The sequence below is a fragment of the Lithobates pipiens genome, unplaced genomic scaffold, assembly GCF_037356315.1.
Source record: "Lithobates pipiens isolate NorthernLeopardFrog02 unplaced genomic scaffold, aLitPip1_a1.2 Scaffold_10, whole genome shotgun sequence".
NCBI classification, from domain to species: Eukaryota; Metazoa; Chordata; class Amphibia; order Anura; family Ranidae; genus Lithobates; species Lithobates pipiens.
The window spans coordinates 158,462,335-158,487,282 of NW_027507686.1; the positions used below are offsets into that span (position 1 = coordinate 158,462,335).

At 41.0% G+C, this 24,948-nt stretch overlaps 1 protein-coding gene across 1 annotated transcript in view; it reads right to left on the reverse strand.

Annotated features, from left to right (window-relative positions):
* Positions 1-1,522: 1,522 nt before the first annotated feature.
* Positions 1,523-24,948, reverse strand: part of TPPP3 (tubulin polymerization promoting protein family member 3) — a 40,020-nt gene continuing 16,594 nt past the window's right edge. Inside the window, exons 2-4 of the mRNA XM_077458481.1 lie at positions 10,836-11,030; positions 9,926-10,079; positions 1,523-6,518 (exon numbers count right to left, since the gene is read on the reverse strand). Of these exons, the coding sequence (XP_077314607.1) occupies positions 6,330-6,518; positions 9,926-10,079; positions 10,836-11,023 (531 nt within the window). The 5' untranslated portion in view covers positions 11,024-11,030 and the 3' untranslated portion in view covers positions 1,523-6,329. The remainder of the gene's footprint in view (positions 6,519-9,925; positions 10,080-10,835; positions 11,031-24,948) is intronic.

Genomic DNA, 24,948 nt, shown 5'->3' on the forward strand with positions numbered 1-24,948 from the left:
CACAAATTGTTAAATAACAGAGGGGATGGGATGAATAGATTATAGTTTTTATAGCAGCAGGATGGGAGGGCAGTGTTTTTTCAAGCTGTCAGGCAGGGAGGAGAGCTGTGGATGACAGAGGCACATAAACTGACCACGGTGTCAGGGCTCAACAGCCATGTTTAACTGTGGTCAGTTTACAGGGGGGAGGACAAGAACTACGCAGAATCAAGTTATTTTAGGTTATGCAGAGGGCCATGTGACACAGCACAAACACTGTGCTGTTATACATGCTTTAACCACTTTCAGACCGGACAATTTTGAAAAAAACGCATAATTTTTTACTTTTTGTTATAATAAATATCCCCCAAAAATATATTTTAAAAAAAAGACGTTTATTTCCCTCAGTTTAGGCCGATACGTATTCTTCTACATATTTTTGGTAAAAAAATTACAATAAGGGATTATTGATTGGTTTGCACAAAAGATATAGCGTTTACAAAATAGGGGATAGTTTTATGGCATTTTGATTAATAATTTTTCCCGCAATCGAGTCCGCGGGACCCGCGACCGGACTCATGGGGGTCCCGACCGGGACACGCGAGCGCGCCGCCGCCGGCGTGCACCTGATGGCAGGGCAGCATATAGAAATGGACGTACCTGTACGCCAATATGCCTGCCTGTGCCATTCTGCCGACGTACATCGGCGTGTGCCGGTCGGGAAGTGGTTAAAGGAACATGATTTTTTTTTTTTTTTTTTTAGGGTAATAAACAATTTAACCTACCAGCATGTATTTGGAGTGTGGGAAGAAACCCACACAGGCACAGGGAGAACATGCAAACTCCAGGCAGGTAGTGTCATGGTTGGGATTCAAACTGACAACCCAACTGCTGCCCCTATAAAAAGACGTGCCTTCACAAGGACCTTTATGGCAAAATCACAAGGTAGTATTTAAATGAAAGATGCAGATTTAAAATGATTGCAAATGACTTTTGACGTTAACTTGCTGAAAGCACATATGAGAATTTAGTGATTGTGTTTCCTTTAGGCTTTTAGGTTAGATTTGGATAGTGCTTAGCAGAATCCTTCTTCAAACACTGTCCTACAAAATGACAGGCAGAACATCCCTCTGCAGGGTGGGGCATGGATAACTCGGGGTCCAGGACACGAGTATGATGAAGGCCTGTCAATTCAGGGTCATGGTTAGTGGAGTTGAGACTTTTTCGTCATGGCAACCAAAACACACTCAAAAACATTGAAAACACCTGGTAGCAACAATCTTTATGTTTTTGTTACCAAAACACAAGGCTACATGGCAACGCTTGCATATCCTCAAATCTTAACCCATACACTGCCAAATAACATGATTTGGAGATATCTATCCATATCAATTAAAACACACAGCACAACACAGCCGCAACCACAGTGCATCTCTTCACAATGATATGTGTATGTTTGAAGGATTTTAGTATTACTGTGTTACCATGCATACTTTTTTTTTTAATTAAAATCGATATTTTTGTGCACATAAAATCACACTGATTTACAAAATGATGAATTTATTGCAGAGAAAGAATATTTCATACATACATATATATTTATTTATAGACAGAAAGATATTTTTTTTATACAATAACCATTCAATTTTGGAACAGTGTAATATACAACCAAGAGAATTAGTTAACTCACTGCATAGCAAGGACAGATTATATAATCATCTGTAACAATGTTATCAATACTTGACATGGTTTAATTCACTAAACTGGTAACAAATGAAGGGAAAGTATACATCTGAAATGACACAGCGTGGCTCTTTTACTTTAATTAGCTAGCACTAAACATATAGGAGTTGATTTACTAAAAGAAATTGGCTTGTTGACTTTTCAAGGGAAGTTGCACTTTTCAAGGCAATTTTTGGCAGAAATGAGTGAATGTGGGGCAAAGAATACCCAATCACATGCAAGAATAAAAACACAATACTTGCACATGATTGGATGATGGAAGGCAACAGAGTTTGAACTTCACTGAGCTCTGGGTAAAATTCCCACGCAAAATGCAACTTCTCCTGCAAAGTGAGCAGTCTATTTACCTTCAGTAAATAAACCTCATTGGGTAAAACGATAAACGCTATTAGTTTGTTGTGGTAACACAGAGTTAGAACATTATATTTTAGAATAAAATGCAATTTTATAGAACAGATCAGTTATTGAAAGCAAGCATCTGGTTGGCTTCAGTGGGACGGAATTTCACATCTCTTTTCTTCCAGTTATTGTATGATACCTAATATATAACAGTGACCCATACAGAAGGGGGAGTTTGTAAAATTTGGTACAGCGTGAATACCAGACCAATGACCTACTGATCGCGCAGCCACAACTATCCCTAGTCTGATGTGTACAACTCTATATTAAATGCACTATTTTCCTACCAAAAGTGTTATGCTGGTCTAAACTTTTCATCCAACCTATATTACTGCATTTGTTATTTTGCCAATAGAAAGCCAATAGAAAGGAAAAAATAGCAAAAAAATAAAAATGAAAAAGGCACTTGTGTGGTTTTAGCCATAAATTTCCTAAATGTTGTGGTCCGTCTAACCTCAGCCGTGGCAGGGGTGTGTCTTTTGCCTACATAATATGTGCTAAAAGGTGTCTCTCTTTATCATCATAAAGCTGGGAGGTATGCACGTGTTGGGCAAAACCAAATCAAAACAGGTTTGTGTTGACAAGCTTCCAGCTGTGGATGGGCTTGCTTTTCATGAGTTGAGTTTGAGATGTTTTTCGGGTCATCCAGAATGTAGTGCTAGGTGCATATGACCTGCAAATTAGCTCCTTTTGATTTACATTTGACCTATATTCCCACATAGTAGTATGATGAGAGAAGCAAAAGAAACAATGTGTCACTCCAGTTTGGCCCAAGCTTTCCCACTGTAGCCAGATGCCCATCCATCTTTTTTGCTGACAGCCACTGTACAAGAAAAACGAATGACCACACACCAGCTATTTCCGACCTCCTTTTTTATTCATTCATAAAAGATAGCAGATGAATAGAGAACTTTGATGCGTTTAATGCTCACCCACATTTAATCATAGAGAGCATGAAATGCGTAAGTTCTCCATTCATCTCTTGTGTACTGACTTTATAAATGAATAAAAAAAGAAATCATAAATAGTTGGTGTGAGGCCGTCTGATTATCCTGCAGAATGGTAGGAAATGCAAACACAGGCGACACAGATCCTACTTTTATCTCCTGTCTTATAAGATTCAGGAGAGCTGATTTATTAAACTGTTACAACAGCGATGTTGCTCAAAGCACCCAGTTTGAAATGTAGCTTTTATCCTCCAGTTCTTCACACCTCTAATGGCATCATTCCTTTTGGTGCCAAATATTACCTAACAACAGGACAACATCTGTATTGCCAAAACTCCAAGAGACAAATAGATATATGACCTCATTAGTAAATTGTGTCTTTTCTTTCATTGAGAGAAAGAGAAGCGAATGGCAAGTATAGTGCTTTGTTGTGTGCCACATCCAAATTTCACAATAGAAAAAAGAAAAAGTTCCCCTGGGTGGACTTTATAGGCAACACACCAAAAAAGAATTTCAATAAAGTAATATAAAAAAAATATAGTAAAACAATTATTTATTGAAAATGACATATAATAAAAAGATTGAACGTTGGTTGTCTGAACATAGTCAGTAAATATCACCATGTCAAGCATTAGTAAGATACGTTCTCCTTACACCCAATCTTTTTATTATATGTAATTTTCAATAAATAGTTGTTAATTGTCAAATGATTTTTGTGAATATTTTGCAAACATTATGTAATACATTTGATGGAAAAATAAAAATTCTACAACTGATTATTATTTTAAAAAGTTGAATTTCGTTGCATGTTTAATCAATTTACTTTGAAATGATTTATAAACAAACTTAGCCTGTGAAAATCGGGGGGCAAGAAATAGCCGTATTGAAAGAAAATAGATTCGATCCGTCATTTTATAGTGTGGTTTATGGAATTAAAATGGGTTAATTGGTTGCTGTGGACAACTTTGCTTCAGTGTACATAAATCAAAATTACGTGTGTATAAAATATTCAGATGAAGTCCCATTTCGGAAGGTATGTCCTATAGCAACCAACCACATTTTGTATTTATCCTCCACTGCAAAGTTTGGAAAATAAATGGAAATTTTAAGGCGCGAGGCAACATGCGACTAAGCTATTGTAACAGCCTACAGATAACATCCCCTTTTTTTCTTTGTCATTGAGAATATACCAACACCGTGCTGAGCAGTCATAGGATCCTGTTTCACAATATACCACGCTATCTGCTGCTCATTTATCACTAATTTATTTAACATTTTTGTGTGTTATTATCAGTCAACAATGTAGCAAACCGATTTTATCCAATTATATTGATGACGTTTTTTTATTCAAATCTGGCGAGTGGGAAACACGTTCAGGCACCACATTATCAGGACAGCAGACATTCATAGATTGCCATTGCTAACCCCTTTATGAAAATGTGTGTTGCCTGGATGCTATGTTGACCCCAGGCATGTACTGGCCATCGGGACTACCGGGAGTTTCCCGGTGGGCCGATGGCTCAGTGGGCCACTCTGATGTAAGGAGGCTGCTGATGGGACACTCTGATGTAAGGGGGCTGCTGATGGGACACTCTGATGTAAGGGGTACTGATGGAAAACTCAAAATGTAAGTGGGCCGGTCTGGATGAAGTCCAGGGCCAAATTTCTGTCCCAGCCCAGCCCTGGTTGACCCTATAGTTTCAGTGCTTTCAAAAAGTCACTGACCTGCATGCATGGCTAAGTGACAAGTACTGAGCCAGAAAATCAGCATGGAAGTCAGGCAAGTGGCTTTCTGAGAAGAAGGTTGACAGTGGCAGTCCCTGGATTTCTTATTGCCATGGACAATTTTGGATTAGTATGTACTACTCATGTGTCATTATGCCAGTACTAGCATTTGAAGAATAGACTGCACCCAATTTGCCTGCTGCATTTCAGGGACCATAAACTCTACAGTTCTACATGTACAGATGTCTATAAATGTTTGCATAGACAATGCCTAAAATGGGATGAACATCACCAGTCAGGCTGATGATGTTCAGACTGTAACACAAATGCCTATAAGCACATTACAACCTCTGCGGGCAAACCTGCCGACCACCTTGGGAGAAAAAAACTGATGGCTGAGGCTGGATTTTCCTGGATAATTGCAGTTGTTCTTCTGATATTATGCCAGTGGTGGGGGTACCTCCAACATACTAACACTTGTATACTTGGTTAATATAGGCACATTTATGCTAATATCATTCCAAAGATAACACAACAGTCACCTTCTTAAAGTTTTGACCGACCTAAAGTGAAACCTCGGAGAGAAAAAAAAAACGTATCTTTTCAAGGGTATCTTTTTCTGTAGTGTAGCCCATGATGTGCAGAAAGCTATAGAATCAAAGTATCATAGGGTCACACACCTTCTTACCACCTGTGCCTCACTATTGCTTGTCAAGGATACCCATCACAGTAATAGGCCACTAGTGAGCCAGTAGTGGCTAGTAGTGAGGTGTATGAAGCTAGAGAGTGGGTTGGAGTCAATGGCCATGGAAGTTGGTCACTGTTTACTGTACAGGTCAGAGCACCCTGCTAATCAGGCATCCAGAGAACCTATAGGGACACTTGCTGATGTAGGGTTGCCGCCTCATCCCTTTAAACCTGAACACATTTGAATTACACAGGTTCTGTGGCTGATCAAGGTGGTAATTAAACTCACGTGGTGCCTTATCTGCATTTAATTAGCCTCAGAACCTGTGTAATTCATTTGTGTTTGGGTTTAAAGGGATGAGGTGGCAACTCTATGCTGACGTCTGCAATAAAAGATAAGAATTCGTTTTTTGTCTCCACACATTCACTTTAGGCCTTTACAGTTTTCACAAAATGTAGTCCTTACTTTGAAAACTTCAAGAGCATGTGCATGCATCACGAAACATTTAAATTTTCAGACATAAATAAGTGATAACTGAGCAGTCAAATTAATCAGCTGCTACTCAGAAACAGCAATGCATATACCTCAAACCCAATTAACCATTGTAGAGACGTGCATGATGTCATCAAAACAAAGTCTTGTTTTTGGAATTAGCAACATAAAAGGGTAGGAATATTTGGACGTCACAAATCATTCACTTGTCACTAGCTTCTTTGGTGCTAGAAGGGGCCAGAATAGAACCATGATGACCTTCACTACTGCTGTGGACTGCTCTTCACCACTGGGAACAAAGAGGTCAAATATGTCTATGCAGGAGTTAAGGTAGGCTGCCTCCTCTTGAGGAATCCCTATTTCTTTACCTTGGACTCATAAGTGCCAGCGTGTTTGTATGCACCTACATAGCCAGTGTTTTCCACAAGGTTCTCTCGGCCACCTTTACCCTTTCCTTTCCCACTCTCATCGAAGCGTTCCTTGTGGGATCCCGTGTATTTGGTTGTGTCTGTAAGACGTTCCACAGCTCCAGCTGATGTAGCTTTCTATAGAAGGGAAAGGTATTAGATGGTATGATATTGAGTACATTTTAAAAGAGAAAAAAAGAAACCAGAAACACAGCAAAATAAGCAGTGGAAAATCTTGTTGGATTTTTATTTAGGATAGATTATTGAATGGTTGCAACCCCTGTGTGGGTATTTTTTTTTTTTTTGCTGTTTTTGCCAAGTTAGGGAGATTTTCCCTCACTTTCTGTTATGGAAAAACTATAGAATGTGAGAATAAATCCCCCTAAAGTGAGAAACATCCCTTCTTATGCAGTTGTTACAAGGACAGGTGTCCCCACTGGAAGCTTTCCCCTTGCCTACTGGTAACAATTGTATAATGTTGGATTTGCTATAATTTTTGGTCCTAACCACAATAAGACAAATAGAAATATTGAATCTCCCGAATGAGGGACACAGACAAAAAATATTACCCAACAGTTAACCCTTCCTTGCTCTTTCTAAAACTACAAAAAAGTTTTGGCTGAAAAACAAAGATTACTAAAACTTTTGTTGACACCTATAACCAAGATTAGGTCTATCTATATAACCAGGTTATAGTGTGATTCAGATAAAAAATCAGAACCATGGCAAAAACAAAACCACAAATGTATTCGTATTTGGTAAACACAGAAGTCATTTAAAAAAGCCACATCCTTTTGGGACTGGTTTTGTTGAACAGGCTGTGTTAAGGAGATATGCACATATAAGTTTTAGTATGTTCCCCTTTTTTGCTGTATTGCATCCTGTGTAAAATCAGAGGCAACCCTAAACCTAGAGAGGAGGTCTTCTTTCACTTATATGGGATGATTTTGGAGGTTGTGCTTGGCAAACGAACCCACGGGCAAAGTGCAGGTAGGCCCAGCTGGAATGCATGATGAAGGTACAGGTAGAGTTAAAGCTTTTTTTTACCCCAACACTTCATATTTCTGATATTTGCCTGCTGTAATATATTCTTGTATGCAAAAGTCTCCTGTTCTCTTTATTGCTTCCTTTATGTGTTATCCCTGGTGTTCCTGCTTGTCTACTTGCTTTCCTATTAAATACTGACCACACTAAGCAAGAGAACACACTGTGGTCAGTTTGCTCTGGTTAGCCATTCACTGGCAAGCTCAGTGTCCTGCTTCTTTTCCTCCCCCAGCTATGATGCAGCTGAGAACAGAGGGAATGAGAACACTTATAAAAAAGAGAAAAAAGGTATTTAAAATGTTTTTTTTATATCTATACAAAAATGTTTTGCCTTTCATTTCTATTTTAAACACAATGGGTTGTTTTACAAGGTGATCGTTTACAATCACTTCAAAGCGGAGTTCCACCCAAAAATTATTTGTCATCTTTCAGGGGGGACGGGGCCGTGACCTGATCTCACGGGAGTTTGCCTCCCCTTCTACTTTCCTTGCTGCCGGGCCAATTAGAAACCGCAGTGTGCATTGCGCAGTAGGGAACCCGTTGTGAAACCGAAGAGCTTCATTACCGGGTTCCCTTACCAGGAATGATGGCAGCAGCACCCGGGAGTCGATCCGAAGATCAGATGGGGTGCCGACATTGTGGGCACCTGGACAGGTAAGTACCCATATATTAAAAGTTAGCAGCTACAGTATTTGTAGCTGCTGACTTTAAATTTTTTTTTTCACTCAGGCTGGACCTCCTCTTCACGTTGGGTCTGTATGTGTTGTACATTAGAGCATGGTGTGCTTAGGAAAAGCTTTATGTGGCCATGTAGAGAAGTTTGCTTAGATGGCATTTCCTGGAGAGAAACTTGGGAAAACTCCATTTCATTTCAAGAAATAAATACATTTTCTGTACTATTTTGAGTCACCAGCAAATGTTAACCAAATCTAGCCTGCAACACTCAACAACTATATAATATTGTTTCTGTCTCAAACTTAAAGGAGAAGTGTGGGATAGACTAAATAAATAGCATATTTTACCAGCATCCGTATACATCTTTTGTTTTTTTGTTACTGCAATAGGGACACTTCATCTGTCAGTAACAGTCTGCTCTCCATTTGAAAGTTTAGAGGGCGTGGTTACAACTCCAGAGATACCCCCCCCCCCCCACCCTTCAATCGCTCCTCTACTTGCTGTTGTCTGTCTGCTGGAGATCGAGCATCCTGGATTGGAGGATGGAGGATGGAGGGATAGGAGGGGGAGAGCAGCTGCCACTGTGATGAAGTCTAGAGCATGCAGACAGCTGACATGAATCATACACAGGAAAAGGAAAGGAGAAGGATCCCGACAATATTGTAGGCATTTCACTGCAGGGAGGACTGTAGCCCCTCCCAAAAAACAAAACAAAACACCTTTATGTAAGGTAAAAGTCTGTGTGTTCTTATAGGCAGGTGTTTTTTTTTCTTTTTCTTCTCTCATTTTACTTCCCTCACATTCCTCCCTTCCACTAGGTGTGGTGGGCAGTGAATGTTCTGGGTATTTGTTTTTTTGTCAAATGTATGTTACATAACTAAATTTTTTAATGGTATTTCATATAGATAGACCTCTATTTGTTATCAATTTACACAGGAAAATCTATATTTCAGTCTTGATGGAATGGAACTATCGTGAAACACGTAGACTGAGTTAGATAATAAATGATAGGCTTCTCCTGGCCTTTTATTAAATGTATTTGTTATTACAATCAAGGTTCTGCACCACATATTTTATATGTTTGAAGACATTTTAACATGTTGTGTATAATAAAAGCCCACATTATTTTTTACCAATATTGAATTGTATCTGTTATCATTGAAAACTCCCGAGGGAGCATATTTAAAGTCCCATAGATGTTGGGTATTTGTATATAGTATTATAATAATTAGTGTTGGTGAATTTATGTTTGACTCTTTTTCTACCCCTTTCGTTCTCAATATCAATGCAGAGATGAACATAGTATTATGCCCTGTACACACGGACGGACATTCTGACCACAAAATCCATCTGATTTTTTCCGACGGATTTCGGCCCAAACTTGTCTTGCATACACACGGTCGCACAAAGTTGTCGGAAAATCCGATCGTTCTGAACGAGATGACATACAACACGTACGTCGGGACTATAAATGGGCCAGTAGCCAATAGCGTTTGTCTCTTAGTTTATTATGAGCATGCGTGTCACTTTGCCCGTCGGAATTGTCAACACACGATCTGAATTTATGCAATCGGATTTTGTTGTCGGAAAATTTTAGATCCTGCTCTCAAACTTTGTGTGTTGGAAAATCAGACAGAAAAAGTCAGATAGAGCCCACACACAATCGGATTTTCCGACAACATAATCCGATCAGACTTTTTCCATCGGAATTTCCGACCACGTGTACAGGGGATAATTGGCTTCGCGACGGCCTATACTGTTGGGATACAAAGAATGCATATTATGAGTTTTACAGAGATGATAATACGAATAATATAGCTTAATACCGTTACTCCCATGCTAGTGGGTTCTTTCCCAGCCACAAGTTTACAAATTGACTCGTAGGCTTCCTCTTTACTTTTTCCTTTGAATTTCTTTGATGAGAGCTCTTCCAGTGCCTTCTGAAATTCTTCATAGTTAATGACTCTGGCCGACTTTTGTCTGGAATACAATAACCATACGTGCATAACTTGTAATTTGAACATGCATTTTCTCACTATGAAGCTATCGTTTAACTTCTAACTAGAGCTGTATAAAAAGATAGTATCATTGTGAGAAACCGGGGCAATTCAAACTCATGGAAAATGCATAGAATCAAGACCAAATGTCTTTAGGTTTGACCTTTCCTAAATAAGTCAAGGTAGACACACCTGACTCTCACTGTTGATCCTTTACCATTGGGAATATTCTCAATGACCAATCGCAAGTGTGGGGAGGCAAAGTTGGCATTTAAAGGAAAAATTTACAGTGGCTCCCCCAGCTGCCTTTGTGTCCTATTAAAAGACAGAGAGAGAGCAGCGCTGTTGCAGATAAGCACAGAGCTGGATTAAACACAATTCAGGTAAGTATTTAGGGAGGGCTGAGGGAAACTGATATTGGAAGTTTTTTTTTATCTTAATGCAGAGAATGCATTAAAGTAAAGCCACTTTAGATATAATAGGTGGTGCATGCTGGGAATTTTTAATACTAGTTTTGGTTCATAGAAAGATAGAGTGCGTGCACTATTATAATAAATGGGCTCTGCTATTCACATTCTAATGAACGGTCATGGATACTGGCATTGCCTAAATGATGACACCTTCTGACCTGCTGGATAGTTTCAAATATAGATTTGATTAGCTGCGTAGATGATAGGTCAGCTTTATAGCCCTGGATGCAAAATCAGATCTAAATATATTATCTAAAGACTCCACTTACTTTACTTTAGAGAATACAATGTCAACATCGGTGCCAGTCACAGTTTTTCCATCAATAACTTTGCACTCTTTACAAAGTTTGGCCCAGTTTTTTCCTGTCATTTCTTGACCTGTAGCTTTTGTATCTCCATAGATTGCAAACTTCTTAAAACTTTCTTCTAGAGAAGCAATATCTGAGTTTTCAGCCATTGTCGTCCTGCAAAAACAGAAGATTTTTTTGTTTATGATGAAGAAACGTTAATTTTATATTAAAAGATCAGTTTTAATGGAAGACAGTTTGAGCTTTTAGTCTCTTGTCCCACCAATATTTATATACAGTACGCTCACTTTATTGGTAAAATTACTGTGAAATTCAAGACGTAGCTGGGTGTAGTAAGATGTCCGCTGTCAGATTAGCAAACCTGGTAGTGGTGGAACGCTTGCACAGCTGACGGAATGCCACTTCTGTTACCCAATCTGACGGGTCGCCGCTTCTGATGAAATAGCGGCAATAATGGGAATTGATAGGTGGCACTGACAGGCATCACTGATGGGCACTGACATGCAGTGCTGATGGGTACTGATTGGCAGCATTGATAGGCATTGATTGGCAGCACTGGTGGGCACTGCTGGGGCTGCACTGATCATCAGAACCCTGATGATCAGTGCCCTGATTATCAGTGTAGATGACCCCTATGTGGATTGCCGCTTATCGGCTCTCCTCTACGCATGTGCTGTCAGCGTAAGGAAAGGATTGCCGGTAACTGACCTATCCTGTTTTCACTGTGATCAGCTGTGATTGGACACAGCTGGTCACATGGTAAAGAGCAGCTGTAATTGGGCCTTTTATACCGATTTCTGATCAGCTGTATCTGAAGGACATTTGATGCCCCCGGCAATGTGTGACTGTGATATAGCCGTCATGTGGTTGAGATGCACTTCCCCTTCTCTCCATGCAACTCTATTGGGTTGGTTTACTATAGGCAAATAGACTGTGCACTTTACAAAGTGAAAACTCACTACATATACTAAGGTCTGGTGAAAATTAGTGCAACTGCACTTGCAAAGAATACCCAATCAGATGCAACGAAAAAAAAAATAACAGTATTTTTGCTTGCACATGATTGGGTGATGGAAATCAGCAGAGCTTCACCACATTCATTAAGCTCTGGGGAAAATTAGTGCAACTGCACATTTGCCTTTAGTAAATCAACCCCCCCCCCCCCCCCCCCCGAAGATTCACTTAACTAATTAAAAACAATACACTCCCTATGTGAATAATATTCTATTGCAAGAGTTAGTAGATGTAAACCCTAACTGGATGGCATTTACTTTACTAAAGAACTTGATTTCATATTTTGGCTTGATAGCTGCAGTTCATTTCCCATGGTGGGTTTCCTGATAGTGACAACAGTGGACCATGCCTGCATAAGGTGTGTAAAAACAGCCATTTCTTTTCTCCTTTGGAAGGCTATGTAATGGCATGACAATGCATGATTACCATTAAGAGACACCCAATAGCTGCAAGCCCCTGGACAACGGCAGTGTGACCAGGTATTATTTTAAAGAAAGCTGAAGATCTAAATAATATTTAAAATGACCTTTAAAATTACATTAACAAGTTAAAGTTTCATGATTTTTTATTGTTTGGTATTTGAAATGGCATTAACACAGAAAAGCTTTTATGAGATTTTAGTGTTGTGTTTACAATAAAGACAATAAAAGAAAAGTGAATTTGCGCTGAGCTCTTGAAAGTGCGCTCTAGTGGCTGATCTACAATAACTAATATATAGAAGGACAGGCTTGTAAAAATGTGAATCACATCCTAAATGATTTTAAAGTGATACTAAACTCTGGTTTAAGAAAAATTATATCCAAGCATGTGCAAGACGGCTACAGCGCGACCGGCTAGTTCTGGGAGGCCATCATATGGGCGCGCATCAAGAAGTGTCCATAATCGCTGGGTCACCGGGTCTCAGCGCATCACGGATCGGGGTAAAGAGTCAATCACAGCGGCCCATTACCACGTGATCGCTCCGTCCAATGATGAATGAAACAACAGTTTAGGCCAATATGTATTCTTCTACATATTTTTGGTAAAAAAAATTGCAATAAGCGTATATTGATTGGTTTATGCAAAAATTATAGCGTCTACAAAATAGAAGATAGATTTATGGCATTTTTATTATTATTTTTGTGATTTTTATCTGGACTCTGACATTACGGTAGACAGTTTGGACACTTTTGACACTTTGGGACCATTGACATTTATACAGCAATCAGAGCTAAAAATAGCCACTGATTACTGTATAAATGTCACTGGCAGGGAAGGGGTTAACACTAGGGGTGAGCAAGGGGTTAAATGTGTTCCCTAGGTGTGTTTCTAACTGTGAGGGGATAGGAGTGACTGGAGGAGGAGCCAAATAGTTGTTCCTACTTAGTAGGAACAGACGATCTGTTTCTCCTCCCCTGTTAGAACAGGGATTTGTGTGTTTACACACACAGATCCTCGTTTTAGCTCTCGTGCCCACGATCATGGGTGGCTGGCTGCGATTGTGCCCCCCAGCCACATGCATCGGGTCCCCCGCCATGTAGCGCGTGAAGCCACCGTACATATACTGGGATTCACGCAAGAGAGTCACTGTATATGTATAGGAGCCAGTCGGGAAGCGGTTAAAGTGGATGTAAACATGAAAATAATTTTTTTAACTAAGTCTCCTATCTGTTACAGCAGAGGATGTAATTTCATCTGTGCCCAGTCTTGCCACAAAGAGTTAATCCAGCTCTGAAAAATCCTCTTATTTTTTTCAGTAAGATAAAGACAGACACAGAGAAATGGGTTTCTGTTTCTTCCCCCTTGCTGTGAGTGACAGGTGATTTCCTTAGCTCATGCAGGAGTGTGAGAGAGACATTCTGTGTACTTCACACCCCCCCTCCTTTCTTCTCCAGCTCACCTAGGATTGGCTGCTCCATACCTTAGCATGATTGGGCATGCTGAAGTCATGTGGTGACTTTCCTGGGTTTTGACTGGATGTTATTGATCATGGGGCATAATCCATGAGACCAGCAGAAGTTCAGTGTAAGAAATATCGATGCCTGGCTAAGGGGAGTGTAGAGGTGGGCGGGAAGTCTACTGACATCACGACAACCCTAGACAACTGACCCACCCACAGAATCCGGAGTATTGCAGGGCTGCAAACAGCTAAAGGGGACATATTTGAATGGTAAGGATACATGCAGGAGGCATATATATCCTTATAGATCAGCACTATGGAAGTCATTTAGAAATGATGAGAGTGGGTTTACATCCACTTTAAACTCCGTACACATGGGCAGAATGTTGGGAGACATTTGCCAGTTAAAAAAAAATTCTGCCTGGGTGTATGTCGGTCTGTCTGACAGAAGCCAGCCATTTGGCTGGCTTCTGTCGGATGTGCATGCTGGACAACCAGCAGCTGACCGACTCCTGATCAGTGCTCTCAGCCAATGGCAGAGAACGCTGATCACAGTGTTCTGTAGGGAATCGCTGTGTCAGAACACAATAGCTCAGCGTGGGAGATTGCTGGACTAACCTTGCAGGGGGTTGCACAAAAAACATCTGTAGTATGTACCAGGCTTTACACACGCTGTCCCAAACCTATGAAGTCAGGAATTTACTGTCAATAATTAACAATATAGAGTTAGCACTTATTAACAGGGAACGCTATCAGAAACATGCTACAGACCAGAGACATAGTTCTGTCTGCATTTGTACAATGTTTATTTTAAGTCAATACAATTGTAGATCTAATTAAGCCATGGATATCAGGCATCAGCTCAATATGATTGCCCTCCCAGTGTCATTTGTCATCCATATATACTCAGTCTTGTTCACTTGTGTACAGAGTTCAGCACACTATCTCATGGCACAAGAAGGAAGGCTCATTTTCTAAGCATGCCGCGTGAGAAAAAGTTTTCTGTTTTGCTGTGTATTGAGTGGCAACAAGCAGTTGCTATCTGGCATTCAGTACAAAGTTTACAGCATGATATTTGTACCTACGTTGCGTTGCTATGTAGCTTCTCTTGGTACATTCATTTATGTTAGGGAAGGCACCTCCTGCATGCTAATAATGTATGCCGGTGCCTCTTGCAAGGTGTGAATATTGGACATTAATCTTACGTCAGCTAGATTTCTGGCCTAGACTTGCAAATGTAACCTAAAGTGAACCCTTTTCGATGAAACCACTAAAGTGACTTAAAATCCTTCCTTAGGAACACTTTCATTTGTAAATCAAACAGTTTTATTTTTTGAGCATCTCTAGGTAGTATTTAAATGAAAACTTAAAGCGGTATTAAACCCAAAACCAAAAATGTTATATATTGCAGCTTACCAATCATTAGGTGTGTCTCCATTTGTTTTTTTTAAGCTTTTTTTTCCTCTGGCTGGTAACACGCCTCCTGTATTAGAGTGCCTACACTCTGGATGGAAGAGCAACAGACACATCTGGACAGCGGCATTATCAGTCTTGGGGGACAAGAGTGTTAAGCTGGCCATAGACGATTTGAATCTCATCCTGTAAAGCTGAGATTTGAACCATGTATGGATGGCTGATTGTACCCAAGTTGATTGATTGATCAACTTGGGTACAACCAGCATGTCAAAATTGTCATGTGATTATTGCCAGAGGCTATAGCCCCATCCCCCACCCCCCCCACAAAACTCTGAAGGAGGCATTCCCCATCAACACGGACTATGTTGATGAGGGGGATTGAGCGATTTTTGTTCCCGTGGTTACAGGAAAGAAAATCACTCCATCTGTGGCTGGCTGTAGACCAGGGGGTCATCAAACTATGGCCCTCCAGTTGTTCAGGAACTACAATGCCCACCATGCCTAGTCATGTCTGTGAATGTTAGAGTTTTACAATTCCACATGGCTTGTGTAGTTCCGCAACAGATGGAGGTCTGTAGTTTGAAGATCCCTGCTTTAGATTTAGATACACTAACAAACTAAAGCCAAACTCAGACTTTATTTTAACACTTTATTTTAACACTTTATAAGCAGTTACAACAACAACAAATGAATGCAGCCACCACATCTAAGAATTGTCGAGCTGCAGATTGATAAAAGTATGCTTTAAGGGTTTTTTTCTACTTTAAATTTGGTTACATTTTTTTATTCTTAAATCAGCACAAGGAACGGTGCTTACTTTGAATGTAAAGTATTCCATGTGCTGGTAGCTGCTATCTTAATTGAAATCTTTATTCTTTGGCCCCAACCCATATCCACCCTTTTCCCTGATACCCCTGCAGCTGTAATCTCTGGTGCTGCGGTGGTTAATAGGAGCAGCTTCACCCAATACAGGCACTTGTCAAAAGTGGCAACTATGTCTGCCCTTTCTGCCCCCTCCTCCATTCATAAAAACTGTACTATCACTTCTTACAGTGAAAAGTGCTCTATGACTGGAGCATGGACGGATAAATGAAAGGTCCATCTCTTGCATAGTGCTTTTCAATGCGAGGAGCTATTGTACAGCCTTTATGAATGAAGCAGGGGGGGGGGGCAGAAAGGTCAAGCAAGTTGGCACTTGTACCAGGTCCAACGGCTCATATTAGCCCCCGCCGCGCCTGAAGATCACAGCTGCAGGGGTATTGGGGGAACAGGGGGCAGAGAACTGAAGATTTCAATGAACACAGCCACACATACAAGGGGCACTCTCCATTCAATGGAAGTAAATTCCCTGTTGCTGATTTAGAAAAAAAATGAAATAAACTTAAAGTGGATTTACAGTCATATGCTAACTAAGCCTAAACCTACTGCCACCCCCATTCTAAGCCTATTCTATCTACCCTGTGAAAGGAAAGATATTTATACCTACCTATTCTGAAACCACTCCGCTCTGGTCACATGATCAGCTCCCAGTGCCGGCTTTTGTGTAGAAGAGGGACAGACGACAACTGGTGCCCCACAGTACCCCTGGGAATGACATCACCGCTCAGGCTCTGCAACCGTGGTCGGTGATCTCTCCTCCTCACTGAAGCCGGTGCTCTGTCAAATTTTGATGACTTGGCTCTTTTGACAGAACACCGGCGCTGGAGAGATCACGTGACTGGACTGGAACGCCCTCAGAATAGGTAAGTATAGACTTCTTTACATGGTAGTTAGAATAGGCCTAGAACAGGGGTGGGAGCAGTTTTAGCCTTAGTTGGTATTTGACTTGTCATCCACTATAAAAGAGAAATATGGGTTTGGGGGTTTTTCCATAATAATACTTACCTAAGTGGATGCAGCATCAGTGCGATGCTGCATCTGTCCCCCAGCACCTCTACACTGAGAAGCAAGTGATTAAACACCGGCAGTGGCTCGGTTCTCACAGCCCCCCGAGCAGAGAGCTGTTGCCTGTCAATCAGCAGCTCTCCGCTCTTCTCCTTCACGCTCACTGGAGCGCAGAGCTGTGGAGGGGCGAAGTGGCTGTCTAAGCCTCTCAGCGGATCACTGAGAGGCTGAGACGAGTATCAGTCCAAGCACCTTGCGGATGCGGACTCCCATTGTCAGTATGATGCGGTACCTGGACTGACTTCTGTGACATCAGCAGAGTGAAGAATGCTCTCTGCTGAATACGGGTCACAGGAGTGCAAAACTAATTGCACTCCTGTGGAAGCCCAGCCAAACGAGCTTTGGCTGGACTTCTCCTTTAAACTTAAAGTCAATGGACTGGTAAAATTTTCAAGAATTGTGGCATACATACTATAATCAGAAAGCCTGCTACATGTACCTCAAATTGAGTTTTAATATAGATCCAGATTTAGCAGGTTTCTTGTCCTTTTTTTTAGGCAGGGCTGCAATTTTTCATCAATTTGTGCTCTGTAACCTACTTCTCCTACTGCAATGTGTGTTTGGGGGAGGCAGCAGTGAGTGTTTGCTTGAACCAGTGAACATGCTTAGCCTGGATTTTTAGATACATTAGGACCTCTATTTCAGTTTCAAAACAAAATGGTCTTATTTGAATAATGTGTAATGCTGGCAGCATAACACATGTCCACCCAGACAGCTGTCCAGGTGGCACGGAACCCGGATCACCTGACTCCACCCAAATAAATAGGCTCTCCCAGCTGGCCAAGGGACCAAAGAAATGAACATTTTGAAAAAAAACAATATTTTTTACTTTCTGCTACAAAACATAACCAATAAATTTTTTTTTAAATCACAAAATTTCTTTAAAAAATTTTGGCCAACATTTATTCTGCTGCATGTCTTTGATAGTAAAATCCCAATAAGTGTATATTGATTGGTTTACGTGAAAGTCGCAGCACCTAAAAACTATGGTATACATACTGAGATTTGGATTTATTTATTTTTATACTACTGCGGTGGGAAATCTAAAACGAACTGACGCTGGGGTGGACTCACTAACTGCCACTGACATCACAGTGATCAGTGCTAATACTACTGTATTCATGACACTGGCTGGGAAGGGGTTAACATCTAGGGCAAACAAGGGATAAATGTGTGCCTAACAATGTGTAATATGTAATATGTGCTGCTTTTTACTACAGATCTCAGTGTTTCTTATCTAAGAAAGACACATTTCTTTTGTACAGAGCCCTGTGTTGATTGTCAACATTGGGCTCTGGGCTGTGGTTGCACACAGCTGATCAGCATGTCCCAGCTGTGAATGTGGTTGGGACTTATTGACAGGCTCCTGCTGTGTACAATCATAGCGGGTGCTGGCACGGGGGGTGACGCACATGCCCTAAACCCTAAGGCAGGCAGCAACATTCGGATACGTTGCTTTACAGGTTTGCAGGCTGCCCATCCGCAGTACATATCAGGCGGTCTGCAAGTGGTAAACTGTATTTATATGCCGTTTGGCTGCGATTAGAGTTTGTAATCATATTATATTTTCCTCTAAATGCAGCTAAATTGACTGTACCTAAACACAGGCAAATGTATGGTGTGAATGGCACCACTGAAAAATCATTACATGGATTTATATGCATTTAGAAACATCCTCTGAATGTATATAAATACAGGTTTGACAGTGTGAATGAGGCCTTATGCCGCGTACACACGATCGAATTGTCCGGTGGACTTGGTCCGGCAAACAATCCGGCAAACAATCCGCCGAAATTTATAACGAACGGACTTGGCCACACACGGACACTCTGAAAGTCCGGCGATTTCTAATGCGATGATGTACAGCACGTACGACGGGACTAGAAAAAGGAAGTTCAATAGCCAGTAGCCAATAGCTTCCTTCTCGTACTTGCTTCAGAGCATGCGTCATTCTTAGTCCGCCGGACTAGCACACTGACGAACGGATTGCCAGCTGAAAGCCAAATCCGGGGGACAAATTTTGAGTCAAAACTACTTTCTAAGTCCGCCGGACTTTAGGAAGAAAAAGTCCGCTGGAGCCCACACACGATCGAATTGTCCGGCGTACTGTGGTCCGGCGGACTAATTTGATCGTGTGTAGGCGGCATTAGGGACCATTCACACCTATGTGTTGCAGTAATGCATGGTAATAGCATATCTACAGAACGTCAAAATGCTATAGTGAACACTGCACAAATGTAAACTATCTGCATGTTGTGATGTGCTGTGTTCAAAATATAGGGCATGTGTTTTTTTAGTAACTTTTATATAAATAGGCAAAATATTACTAAGTAACCAGCATAACGTGTTCTTGCTGGAGGTTCTGATCCTGCACTTTCCAAGTTGTGGTCACCCCATTTCCACATTAGGGGGGACATCATTGTAAAAATTGTGGTTGGTGGGAAAAGCAAAATCAGATGCTACCAAAGTCTCCAAAAAAAAAATGAAAAGTCCAAATAGAAGCTCATAGCCATTGGAATGATGGGTGCTTGAAGTGAACCCTGTGGATGGTGCCGAGCCAGAACCAAATGCAATGATGTGAAGTCACCAACACTCTAAATAGATATGTTTTATGTGTATGTGTGTCACATAACACACAAGTCACCATTTTACCATTGTCTGATTCAATTGTCATGTAAAGTTTTGAAGGGTTTTCCTACCTCTGATAGCATTGTTCTGTTTGGGTTTCTCTACAAGCATGTGCTGCTGGAATCAATTAGCTTTATTGTACATTAGAGGCCTAATTCACTAAACAGTGAAGCAAGCTGAACTGAAGTGAATCTGGATCTCATTTACGTATGGAGTGAAGTGAGGCGAAATGAGGTGAATCAAAGCTTTGTTCACTTCGGTCATCCAGACGTGTACAGAATATATATATTTTTTTTTCAGGCAGATCATTGGATGTTTGAAATGCATGCAGGTGCGTTTTACTTAATTTCACCTACTGTCACCAGATTTTACACTTGAGTAAAAGCTTCTTTTGGCTACAAATTTGGAAATTGATATGGGGGCAATCGTGTGTGCTCTTTCCCGAGCCGGCTCTGTGTGTCCATTACACACAAAGTGCAGCTGAGCCTTGCCCCTGCTGCATCCTCACTGGCTGTGACTGACAGCAGCAGGAGCCAATGGCTCCCACTGCTTCCTCCCTGTCCAATGAGGAGAGGGAGAGCCAGGAGAGCCGCTGTTCTTGTGCACATTGCTGGATCGAGATCGGGCTCAGTTAGGTATAAGGGGGGGGGGGGGGGTTGGTGGGGAGCTGCTTGCAGAAGGTTTTTTTTACCTTCATGCATAGATTGTATTATGGTAAAATCCTTGCACCTTTAGGACTACTCTAAAGCTTAAATGTAATTAATTATATATTTTTAAAATCTGCACCAGGGATGATACTTATGTTAAGTGAGAAGTACCCCTTGTGCTGGTGGTTGAAATCTTCATTCCTCTGGCCCCCGAATAACCCCATAGCTGTGATCTTCCAATGCTGTGGGGGTTAATACAAGTTACTGGACCTGTCACAGGCTTGTGCCAAAATTTAAGGCTATGCCCTCCCTTTACACTTCCCTGCTTCATGCATAGAATCTGCACTATCACTTGCAATGAAAAGCACTCTATGAATGGACGATGGGTGGATGGGTAAAAGGTCCGCCTCCTCCATTCATAGAGTGCTTTTCATTGTGGGAAGTGATAGTACAGCCCCTATGACTGAAGCACATCGGCATGTTTGACAAGTGTCTGTCACAGATCCAGGACCCCACAGCACCAGAAGATCACAGCTGTGGGGTTATCTGTGGAGCTAGAGTAATGAATATTTCAATGAAAATAGCAACACAGGGGCACTTTCATTCAATATAAGTACTGTCCCTGGTACTGATTTAAAGGTTTTTTTTGTTCATTATATATACAGTGCTGTGAAAAAGTCTTTGCCTCCTTCCTGATTTTTTATTTTTTTTGCATATTTCTCACACTTAAATGATTCAGATACAAGTTTTAATATTACACAAAGATAATCAGACTAAATCCAAGATGTGGTTTTTAAATTATTACTTCATTTATTAAAGGAAAAAAGCTGTTTAAACCAGTCTGGTCCTATGTGAAAAAGTAATTGCCCCCCCATGCTGAATCATGAATGAACTGTGATTAACCGCAATTTTTTGGAAAGCTGAGTTAAATTTCACTTGCCACACCCAGGCATGATTACTGCCAGACCTGTTGAATCAAGAAATCACATAAATAGAAGCTGTCTGACAAAGTGAAGCACGCTAACAGATCACAAAAAGCCACACATCATGCCACAATCTTAAAAAATTCAAGAACACATTAGAAACAAATGTGTATTGTATAATTGTTACTGTAATGCAATAAGTTCTGGGCGCCAGTCCTCAGGAAGGATGTACTGGAGTACAAAGAAGTTCTACAAAGCTAATAAAGTGTCTGGAGGATATTAGTTATAAGGAAAGGTTGCGAGCACTGAACTTATTATCTCTGGAGAAGAGACGCTTGAGAGAGGATATGATTTCAATATACAATACCGTACTGGTGACCCCACAATAGGGCTAAAACTTTTTTGCGAGAAGGAAGTTTAAAAAGACTTGTGGCCACTCATTAAAATTAGAAGAAAAGAGGTTTAACCTTAGACTATGTAGAGGATTCTTTACTGTAAGAGCGGCAAGGATGTGGAATTCCCTTCCACAGGCGGTGGTTTCAGCAGGGGGCACCGATAGTTTCAAGAAACTATTAGATAAGCACCTGAACGACAACAACATACAGGGATATACAATGTAATACTGACATATAATTACACACATAGGTTGGACTTGATGGACTTGTGTCTTTTTTCAACCTCGCCTACTATGCAACTATATGTAGGCACATACAACACATTGAATTGACTTTTTAACATGCCAGGACAAAGAGTTGTTTACTTAAAGCCTTGCTAACTGGCAAACTGTTTTATCACTATATACACAGGTTGGATGATAGGATAAATGAGCTCAGTATTTGTTTAGGGTGCCAAATGATATCAAAGTTTACCTATTCACTTGTAACACAATTATAGCTCATATATTTTCTGTAACTGAGCACATCAGGATATGTTTAATCCATGACTTCTTTACAGGATCTGTATCATACAAGCCATCTATAAGTTCACTTTCATAATATTCCTGGATAATGTTTCCACATGCCAGTTTGTAGCTGCCATCTATTGTTTCTCTCACCTTGACTATTGCAACTTCCTTCTCATTGGCCTTCCTCTCCATAGGCTATCCCCTCTTCAGTCTATCATGAATGCTGCTGCCAGACTTATCCACCTTGCCAACTGCTTAGTGTCTGCCACCCCTCCCAATCCCTACCCTGGCTCCCAATCACCCAGTGAATTAAATTCAAAATACTAACCACAACATACAAAGCCATTCACAACTTTGCCCCGAGCTACATCACAAATCTTGTCTCCAAATATCACCCAAACCGTCCTCTCCGCTCCCCTCAAGACCTCCTATTCTCAAGCTCCCTTGTCTCCTCCTCCCATGCTCATCTCCAGGATTTCTCCAGAGCCTCTCCCATCCTCTGGAACTCTATACCTCAACCTGTCCAGCTATCTCCTAATCTATCTGCCTTTAGATTTCTTGGCAATCTCACCTCCGACTAATCTTTTACCATGTCCATCAGCTCATTCCCCAGTTACAACCTTTTGTACCACCTGTCCCACCTTTTTAGAATGTAAGCTCTTCTGAGCAGGGCCCTCTTAATCCACTTGTATTTTATTATATTGTAACTGTATTGTCTACCTTTTATATTGTAAAGCGCTCCGTAAAGTGTTGGCGCTATATAAATCCTGTATAATAATAACAATATAATTACTATTGCTGCTGTTAAGTAGGAGGTGCATAGTTGTGCATAACTCAAATGGGCCAGTCTACATTTCTAAATGAATGAACACGAGTATGTTTTGTCCCAACCAGCTTTCCTTAAATCTTATGTAAACCCAAAAACCAAAATTTAATATATTGCAGCTTACCAATATATACATGAGGTGGCTGCATTCGTTTTCTTTTTTAGACTTCCTTAATTTATTTTCACCTGGCACACTTGCTAGTAACGCACTTGCTGCCCTAGGATGACAACACTCACTGATGCCGCGTACACACGAGAGGACTTATGTCCGACAGACCTCCAAAGGAGTTCCGCCGGAGTTCCGACGGAGTTCTGGCGGAGTTCTGGCGGACTTTTCGACCGAACGGACTTGGACACACACCATCACACCAAACTCCGACGGAGTCTAACGTGATGACGTACGACTGGATTCGAATAAGGAAGTTCATAGCCAGTAGCCAATAGCTGCCCTAGCGTCGGTTTTAGTCCGTCGGAGTAGCATACACACGAGCGGATTTTTCGAAGGGGACCGGGTCCGGTGGAGTTCCGTCGGGAAAATTTGAAGCATGCTTCATTTCTAAAGTCCGTCAGACTTTGGCGAATCAAAAGTCCGTTGCAGCCCACACACGATCGAATAGTCTGACGGACTCAGTCCGTCGGAGTTTGGATGTTGAAAAGTCCGCTCGTGTGTACGGGGCATCACTGTTCTGTTTCCATAGGAGCTTGGACAGGCATTCCTTCAAGACTAGAGAAAACCTACTAATTTCTTCTTCTTCATAAACACAGAGGGGAGGTGTTCTGTAGTCCACATGGTTAAACTGGGAGATATGTTAAGGTAAGATAACAGCCAACAAAGGCAAATAGCATAAGAATTTATCAGCCCACTGGATTTCTGGCAGGATTAAGAGTAACTTTTTGCCCTTATGAATACCAAGTAGATAGCGGACGGGAGCGGGGCACTTTTAACCCCAAAGAAGGGGTTAAAAGTGCCTCTGCCAGATCACTTTGCAGGCGCTTCACAGTGCTGCCAATTGATTTCAATGGCAGGAGCAGTATAAATATCGCTCCCGCACTGCCCTAAAGCCACTGCTTGCAGGACTTTTTTTTTCCGTCCTTCAAGCGCACCGCCCCAGTGTGAAAGCACTCGGACCTTCACACTGCGCTTTTCAGATGCTTTTCAGATGCTTTACAGGCACTATTTTTAGAGCTAAAATACCTGAAAAGCACCTTCAGTGTGAAAGGGATCTGAAGCCTCGTACACACGATCAGATTTTCCGGCGGAAAATGTGTGATGACAGGCTACTGGCAGAAAATCCGACTGTTTGTATGCTTCATCAGACAATTGTTGACCAACTTTCCATGGACAAATGTTGAATGGCAGGTTTATACATTTTCCACGGACAAAGGTCTGTTGTCAGATTTTCCGAGCCCGTGTACACAAGTCCGACGGACAAAAGTCCAAAGTATAAACACGCATGCTCAGAAGCAAGGATGGGTCGGGAGCGGTCATTCTTGTAAACTAGCATTCGTAATGGAGAATCCACATTCATGATGCGGCAAATTATGAAATCTCGAAATGCAACGCACATTCTCAAGATAATAATGAAGCTGTTTTGCTGGTGATACTGATGGAGTTCTGCCAAATGGCTTTTTTTTCTAGTAATATCAAGAATATTATTATGTTTTTTAAAAAAAATTTTCAAGTTACCACAACACCATCACGTAGATTTTTTTTATATTAAAGATACTACTAAGTTGGTGTCCCTTGTTAATTTTACATTGTATTTTTTAAAATGTAACTGCCTACTCCCAAACTGACATTTGACGTACAACACAGAGCCAAGTATTATTCTACATAATTTTTTTAATTCTACATTAAAATAAGAAAACAATGAAAATTAGACATGCTATCTG